An 8,959-nucleotide genomic window follows, 5' to 3' on the forward strand; every position below is an offset into this window, starting at 1 on the left:
TAGCTGTAAGGCTAAAATACATTGTTTAAATATCACTTCTACATTAATGCGGCTAAGGGATTAGTTGCAGTGCATTTAATGTGAAGGCAGCAGCTTTCTCCCAGATATTTTGGGGCTCATCCTTATCTTATATCTCTGCAGTGCTTGTCTGCCCCAAATGAATTTCAGGGATTGTCATCTTTGCTGTCAATCCATTTTCCAGGACCTTGGCCAAGTTCAGCTGAGGAAGTTTTCATCCTCGACACACTTTTTGGAGCCTTTAGGACCAACCCCCACCTTTTATTCATCAGCGCAATCTCCTCTAATGAAGACATCTCATCCTCGAGCGGATCTTTGTTCTCGGCTTGGGCCATAGGCCCAATATATGAATAAATAATGCACTTCTGGGCTTAAGGACCCTACAATAGCCCCTCAAGATTCCCCTTTCTGGCTCCTCAAGAAGAAATGAGGATTTCGATGTCTCTAAATTAGCTCCGTGCCTATTTCGTTCTTCCTCTGCTTATGAAGACGCCTTTTTGTCTGCCCAAAACGCACTCCTGGCGTTGCAGCATTCGAGGCATGTCCTTATTAAATTCTGGCGACTCTTTGTCCCCTACGTTCTACAGCGTGATGTGAATCGTAAGGTTGAGAGCTTCGTTAGGAATTGAGCGGGAATTTTCCCGCTCTCTGCTCTCTCCTTGGTATAAATACCTATTAAATCAACTTTTTCCCTCACTTTAGCATTCATTTCATTCTAACACTCATACCTTGAACCTGCACACTTTTTCAACCTTCCTGAGCCCTTACAAATACCAAGGACCCGTCCGAGGACACCTTTACTCTCCCCGTAAGTCTTCTTAAACTTTTGCTCTTTAATTTTCTACATCCTCCTCTTTTCTTCACGTTATTTCTTTTTCAATCTCTTTAGTTTTCCCAACCTCTTCTAGAAATTGGTAGATTTAAGAATTTAATAGATTCTGAGGAGGGGATAGAAAGCTTTAGGGCTTGTTATAATATCCCTTAAGGAGTAGGAATTAGATACTGTGATGAGAGTCAATGGCATGAGGATAGGCAAGTCAGGGGAGGTAGTGATCCCGATGATTGCATTCATAGAAGGAGGGATGAAAATCCCCATGGGTGGAGTCACTAGAGACTACCTTAAAGCTCATAGGTTGGCTCCCACTCAGTGTGCCCCTAATATGTTTAGGATCCTAGGCTCCATGGATGCCCTCAACGAAAAGATGGGTTTAGGTCTAACCCAACATGATGTCAATTAGGTCTATAACCTTCACTGCCTAAAGGGACAGTGATATTACTTGAAATCAAGGTATCCCGAGGTTAGGCTCATTCAATGCCTCCTCGAATCCAACAAGGGGCTGAATAAAAAATTCCTGATCTTGTCAGGGGAGTGGAGTGATGGTCTCCCTTGCCCGACAAGAGAAGGAGAACCAGGTGGGGTACTTAGCCTAGGGTTTTCATTTACAAGTCCTTTCTTTGATTTACTGTATTTTTATATTTGACAGAATTCTATTTCACTAATGGATTTGCAAACAAACGCGCTATTGAACCAAATTTCAACCTGATCGACAAGGATAGCCTAAACAAAATCCTTAAGGCCGAGGTATTTGTAAATTCAGATGGCTAGTTACGAAACGTGAGGAGACATGAGGTTTTTCTTAATCTCAAAAGATATCTAGCTATGGTACGTTCCTCTCCTTTCTTTCTAACTTATTCCCTTCACTTTCCTCTTCTGATTCTTTTTTCTTTCCTTGGCAGCCTGTTCAAGCATCTTTCCGGGCTGAAGAAATAGCCAACTCCTGCCATCGATAGATGAAGGAGGAAGAAGGGAGGCGTAACGCTGCTGTGGACGCCTTTCATGTGGTCGAGAAGAGTATCCAAGAGCTTAAGAAGAAGCTACAAGAGGAGGAGAAGGAGAGGAAGTACGCGGCAACATCCCTGGAGAGTGCTGAAAGTTAGAGGTTGCTGCTGCGTACTGCTGAGGACAACCTAGCCTCTTCCAAAACTCAGATTGTTGCATTAAAAAAGAAACTGGAAGAAGTCGAGAAGGCCAGAGGTATCGCCGAGAAAGCTCAAGAGGAGGCAGAGAAAGCCAAAGATGATGCAGAGCAGCATGGCTATGACGTAGGCGTGGCTGAGACTGAAGACGCCCTTAAGGCCAAAGTCCCTACCGTTTACAAAACTTACTGCGCCTAAACATGGGAAGAAGCCCTCAACCAGGCTAGGGTTGAGGCCTCTTCCATGCTCAAGAGGGTAGACAGTGTCTACTACCCGTCGGCCATACGCCTTGTGAGCTCTTTAGATTCTAAAGCCAACCCAACATCTCGAAAGCAGCTGAAGCCCAAGGAAGTCCACCCAGAGCCCCTCCTGCAGCTAACATTTCTTCTGAGGGTGGGGAGCAAGCCGAGGACACTACAAAAGCTGGGGATGCCAACCAAGGTGCAGTCCAAGGCACTGACTTAGCTCCAACTGTTCAAGGGGATTTCCTCAAAGAAAAAGAAACTTCCCAAAACATGGAGCTGGTATTGGCAACCCTTGCCATACCTCCAAAAGTGGACCTTAAGGATAAGGCTCAAGTACCCCCCACAGCAGCGAATACACAGCCTCCCAAAAATGTGAAGGAAAAACTTGTAATAAAGATGAAAAAATAATTATATATTTTCCTTGTTATTTAACTACCTTTGTTAGAGGCCTAAACTTTAATGGAAGTTACAGATTTTCTTTTTATGATTTTGCTTGTTATGATGGAATATATCTTGAGTGACCAATCCATCTAAGTAACAACACGTACCTTATGCAAAAATATGATCAATATTAAAACAACTTGAATCTGCTAAGTTAAACACCTCGGCCCTGCCTAATTTTTTTTTTTTTTTTTGAAAAACTTACTCAACATTGTGACGTGAGCATAGGTTTTAAAGTTGCAACTTGCCTTACTTAAAAATAACTTTATAGGAGCTGAGTGGCAGACCACTTACATACAGACATGGGTATAACTACAAATACTTTAAGTGATGCTCATGAACATCTAATTGAGACCATTGTAACTGTACCCAGAGTATGTCATGCTTAGTCACTTAGGTAATGGTCAAGTTGTGTTTACTTTCTTAAGGCAGAGGTCCAAGTAACCAGGCTTAGCTAAGGTTCTATTTAATACTTAGAATAATGAATAAAGTTATCAATTTTCCCAAGGCATATGGTCCGAGGAGCCAGGCATGGCCAAGGTTCAGTTTGATACTTAGATAGATGCCAATAAGTATTAATTTTCCCAAAGCAGATGGTCCGAGAAACCAGGCATAGTTAAGGTTCTGTTTAATACTTAGAATAATGAATAAAGTTATCAATTTTCCCAAGGCATGTGGTCCGAGGAGCCAAGCATGGCCAAGGTTTAGTTTGATACTTAGATAGATGCTAATGAGTATTAATTTTCCCAAAGCAGATGGTCCGAGGAACCAGGCATAGTTAAGGTTCTGTTTAATACTTAGAATAATGAATAAAGTTATCTATTTTCTCAAGGCATGTGGTCCGAGGAGCCAGGCATGGCCAAGGTTCAGTTTGATACTTAGATGCCAATGAGTATTAATTTTCCCAAAACAAATGGTTCGAGGAACCAGGCACAATTAAGGTTCAATTTAATACTTAGAATAATGAATAAAATTATCAATTTTCCCAAGGCATGTGGTCCGAGGAGCCAGGCATGACCAAGGTTTTGTTTAATACTTAGATAGATGCCAGTGAGTATTAATTTTCCCAAAGCAGATGGTCAGAGGAACCAGGCATAGCTAAGGTTCTGTTTAATACTTAGAATAATGAATAAAGTTATCAATTTTCCCAAGGCATGTGGTTCAAGGAGCCAGGCATGGCCAAGGTTTAGTTTGATACTTAGATATATGCCAATGAATATTAATTTTCCCAAAGTAGATGGTCTGAGGAACCAGGCATAACTAAGGTTCTGTTTAATACTTAGAATAATGAATAAAGTTATCAATTTTCCCAAGGCATGTAGTTCGAGGAGCCAGGCATGGCCAAGGTTCAGTTTGATACTTAGATATACGTCCAGAACACATGACAAGCAATATAACAAACCCAAACTGAAGTGAAGAGAATTTCCATTACTAATAATATCTCCTTAGATTATATACATTCCAAGGGTGTGGTATGACCCTTTCTTCTAGATCTTCTAGATAATAAGCACCAATCTCGGCCACTGATGTAATACGATAGGGCCCTTCCCAGTTAGGTCCCAACTTCCCCCATGTTGGGTTCTTGGCAATCCCCATAACTTTTCTTAGAACCAAATCTCCAGGTGCCAGTGGCCTTAGTTTCACGTTGGCATCGTATTTTTGTTTGAACTTGTGTTGATAATAAGCCAATTGGACCCTGGCATTTTCTCTCCGCTCTTCAATTAAATCTAGACTTTTTCCAACAGCCCATCGTTGCCGCTTGGAGCAAAAGAACTTATTCTAAGTGTGGGGAAACCAGTCTCCAAAGGGATGATAGCTTCGGCACCATAGGTTATTGAGAAAGGTATCTCTCCAATAGATCTACGAGGTGTAATCCGGTAAGTCCAACGGATGTATGGAAATTCTTCTACCCATTTCCCTTTTGCGACGTCTAGTCTTTTTTTGAGTTCACTCACTATAACTTTGTCGACAACCTCGGCCTGCCCATTTCCTTGTAGATAGGCCGAAGTGGAATACCTATTCTTTATTCCAAGATCGCAACAGTACCTCCTAAAGGTTTTACTATCAAATTGAAGCCTGTTATCCGAGATGAGAGTGTGAGGAATCCCAATCCGTGTGACAATATTCTTCCAAACAAATTTTTTGGCATCCATGCCCCTGATGTTTGACAGGGTTTAACTTCGACCCATTTAGTGAAATAATCTGTGCCGATCAACAAATATCTCTTATTCCCTGCCGCCTTAGGGAAATGCCCCACAATATCTAAGCCTCACTGAGTGAAAGGCCAAGGGCTGGTCAAGGGATTAAGGACTCCTCCAGGTTGGTGGATGTTTGGTGCAAATCTTTGGCATTGATCACACTTCTTTACATAGTCTTAAGCTTCCCTTTGCATGTTTGGCCACCAGTAGCCTTGTGTGAAGGCCCTATGAGACAGAGATCTACCTCCTGTGTGGCTTCCACAAATTCCTTCGTGCAATTCTTTTAAGAGCAGCTCCACTACTTCAGGGTACACGCACAATAGATACGGGCTAGAAAAAGATCTTTTATACAGTTTTTGGTCCTCGGACAATCAAAACTGAGGTGCTTTTCTTCGCACCATGTCAGCCTCGGATTTATTCTTGGGCAAAACATCTTCTTTAAGGAATAATGCAATAGGGTCCATCTAGCTAGGCCCCACCCTGACCTGATGAACTTGAATTACATTCCTTACCTTTTCGGAAGGTTTGTGTAAGTCTTCCACAAGAATTACCTGAGGTGAGTCCTGTGCCGAGGAGGTTGCCAGTGTGGTAAGAGAATCCGCATGTGAATTCCTACTCCTAGGAACTTGTAATAAAGCAAAAGACTCAAATCCATATTGCAAGTGTCTAACCTGGCGCAAATACTCCTGCATTCTGGGATCCTTTGCCTCCAACTCCCCTTAGACTTGGCCTACCACCAGTCTTGAATCAAAGAACATCTCCACTGCCTTTCCACCCATTTTTTGAACCATGGTCATCCCTACTAAGAGAGCTTCGTACTCGGCCTCATTGTTTGTAGTCGAAAATCCCAATCTCAAGGACTTCTCAATTGTGATCCTTTTTGGGGATACTAGGACTAGCCCCACTCCAGATCCTCTGTAGTTAGCTGCACCATCAACGTAAACCTTCCACGACAAAGGTTTTTGCAAGGAGATTATGCCAACCGATTTTTCATCCATGTTTTGCTCCTCTAATTTATCTTCTGATGGGGTCTCGGCGAACTCAGCTACCAAATCAGTAAGGACCTGACCTTTGACCGAAGTGCGAGCCATATACTTGATATAGGATCGTGCCCCACTTCGCAATTCTCCTTGTGTAATCGGCACTTCGAAGTAGGGATTTGAGCAGGAGTTGAGTCAAAACAACAATCGTGTGTGATTGGAAATAGTGGGGGAACTTACGTGTGCCATACACTACCGCCAAAATAGCCTTTTCAAGTGGTAAGTACCGGACTTCAGCTTCATGTAATGACTTGCTTATGTAATAGACTGGTTTCTGCATGCCACAGTTGACACGAATCAAAACTAGACTTACTGCATAAGTGGCCATGGCAAGATAAGCGAACAGAACCTCATCCATCTCAGGCCTTGACATAATTGGTGGCCGAGAAATGTATTCTTTTAACTGTTGGAAAGCTTGGGCACATCCATCAGACCATTCAAACCATTTCCAATTATTTAACAATTTAAAGAAAGGTCTACACCTGTCAGCTGACCGAGAAATGAACCAGTTCAAGGCAGCGGTCATTCCCGTAAGTTTCTGGACCTCTTTTGGATTCCGAGGGGTTGTAGGTCGTTGATCGCCTTTATCTAATCGGGATTGACTTCAATTCCGCGATGTGTGACCATGTAGCCCAAAAACTTGCCAGACCCGACACCAAAAGAACACTTGGAAGCGTTAAGTCGTAGTTTGTGCTTCCTCAAGATAACAAAAATATTCCCAAGATCACTAACATGCTCGGACTCTGCCTTACTTTTTACTACCATATCATCGATATAAATCTCAATAGTTTTTCCCAACTGTGGTTCAAACATCCTGGTCATCATCCTTTGGTAGGTAGCCTCTGCATTCTTTAAACCAAAGGGCATTAATTTGTAATGATAGTTTCCTATAGGAGTAACAAAAGTTGTCCTCTCTTGGTCGTCCAGAGCTAGAGGTATTTGATGATACTCTTGAAAGGCATCCAAAAAGCTCATTCGAGGATGGCCCACAGTGGTGTCCACTAACTGATCAATCTGAGGCATAGGGAAAGGGTCCTTTGGGCAGGCTTTGTTCAAATCTGTAAAATCTACGCATACACGCCACTTTCTCGTCTTCTTTTTAACCACTACAGTGTTAGCCAGCCATTCGGGGTAAAAAACCTTTTTAATAGCCCCAACTCACTTAAGTTTCATCACCTCGTCCTTTACAGTATTCGAATGCTCCTTGGATGAACGCCGAGGTGGTTGTTTCCTGGGGATAATAGATGGATTGACGTTTAGATGATGGCGAATGAAGCTCAGATCCACTCTCGGAGCCTCGTAAGCATCCCAAGCAAATACATCAATGTTGTTCTTAAGAAAAACTACCAACTCTTCCTTCTCCCGAGATGGAAGCTGAGCCCCAACCTGAAAAAACTTGCCTGGATCGTCACCAATGGGGAATTTCTCCAAATCCTCACATTTGGCATCCTTGGCAGGCCCCCTCATTAGTAATTCCAGAGACATTGACTGCTATTAACCTTCTTTGACTATGGCCGAAGACTCAGCTGCTGGCTGATGCAAAATTGCAGACACGAGGTACTGCCTAGCCATAACTTGGTTCCCTACTAGTTCCTCAACTCGGTCTTTGGACAGATACTTAACCTTCTGATGTAAAGTTGAAGAAACGACACCCAAAGTGTGAAGCCAACGTCTGGCAACAATGGCTGTGTAGAGGGAGTATGCATCCACCACTATGAAATCCACTTCCACCACTTCTGAACCGGTTTGCACTGGTAACCTAATTTGACCCTTTGGGTCAACAAGTTTTCCATTAAAACCCGCCAGAGGTGAATCATAAGCTGTCAGATCTTCAGATTTCAAGTTCAATCCTTTGTATAGGTCAGGATACATGACTTCTATACAACTGCCTTGATCCACCATTACCATCTTCACATCATACCCCCCTATCCGAAGGGTGACTACTAAAGCGTCACCATGTGGTTGGATAGTTCCGATCTTGTCTTCATCCAAGAAACTCAATGAAGGTCGGATCTATAATCTAGCTCTCTTCGGCCAGGAGTTTGGGTTCTCGGCTGACGACCTGGCCACAGACATCACCCTGGCAGGTTGAGAGCCAGTCCTTCCAAGTGCAGCAAATATAACATTGATCGTGCCCAATGGGGGCCTTGAAGAAGCATTCCTCTAGCCCTGTGACCTTGAATGGTCTCCCTATCCATTGGGTTGGTACAGAAATTGTCACAGCTTCCCCTCCTTAACCAATTGTTCCAGATGGTTCCATAACGTTCGACAATCTTCAGTGGTATGTCCTCGGTCCTGATGATATTGGAAATGGAGGCTTTGATTACGCCTTGAAGGATCTCCACTCATCTTGTTTGGCCATTTAAAATATGGCTCGTTCTTGATCTTCTCCAAAACTTGATGCACTGGTTCTCGAAACACGGTGTTTACTACTTGTGGGGCTACAAGTCCAGATTGTCTGGCAAAATCTCGTCGGGGTTTGTTATTGTTGTAACGTTCCGACCTGAAATCCCTCATCTCCTGAGGGATAACCTTGCCTTTCCCCTTATCTTGCAGATGGTCTTCCTTAACCTTCTTATACTTGTCAATCCGATCCATTAATTGATGAATACTGGTGACAAGTTTCCTCGTCAAAGACTTCCTTAGACCGTGCCCTGCAGGCAAGCTGAGCTTGAAAGTACTGATGGCCACGTCCTTAAAATCACCTTCTATCTCGTTGAACATCTCCCAATATCAGTCCGAGTATGTTTTCAGAGTTTCACCCTCTCTCATGGACAGAGATAGCAAAGAAGCCAAAGGTTGAGGCGCTCTGCTGCACGTAATAAAATGGGACTCAAACGTCTGGGTGAGTTCCTTAAAGGAACTGATGGATCCTGCCCTCAGACCATCAAACCACCTCATCGCCATAGGTTCCAAACTGGACCAAAAAACCTTGCATATCAAGGTTTTGTTCTTAGAATGTACCGCCATCTTTTGATTAAAGTGGCTAGCATGTTCAACAGGGTCCGTTCTGCCATTATACAAGGTGAAAATGGGTTGA

The 8,959-nt window shown here is 43.1% G+C and overlaps 1 protein-coding gene across 1 annotated transcript; it reads right to left on the minus strand.

Annotated features, from left to right (window-relative positions):
- Window positions 1–7,413: 7,413 nt before the first annotated feature.
- Window positions 7,414–7,827, minus strand: LOC115963854. The gene has a single exon (XM_031083068.1). It carries the CDS (start codon window positions 7,825–7,827, stop codon window positions 7,414–7,416), a length of 414 nt encoding a protein of 137 aa, XP_030938928.1.
- Window positions 7,828–8,959: the final 1,132 nt, after the last annotated feature.

This window comes from Quercus lobata, chromosome 2 (genome assembly GCF_001633185.2).
Source record: "Quercus lobata isolate SW786 chromosome 2, ValleyOak3.0 Primary Assembly, whole genome shotgun sequence".
Taxonomy (NCBI): Eukaryota; Viridiplantae; Streptophyta; class Magnoliopsida; order Fagales; family Fagaceae; genus Quercus; species Quercus lobata.

Coding starts and splice junctions, on each gene's coding strand:
- LOC115963854 (XM_031083068.1), bottom strand. CDS start 7,827: ATGGTAATGGTGGATCAAGGCAGTTGTATAGAAGTCATGTATCCTGAC.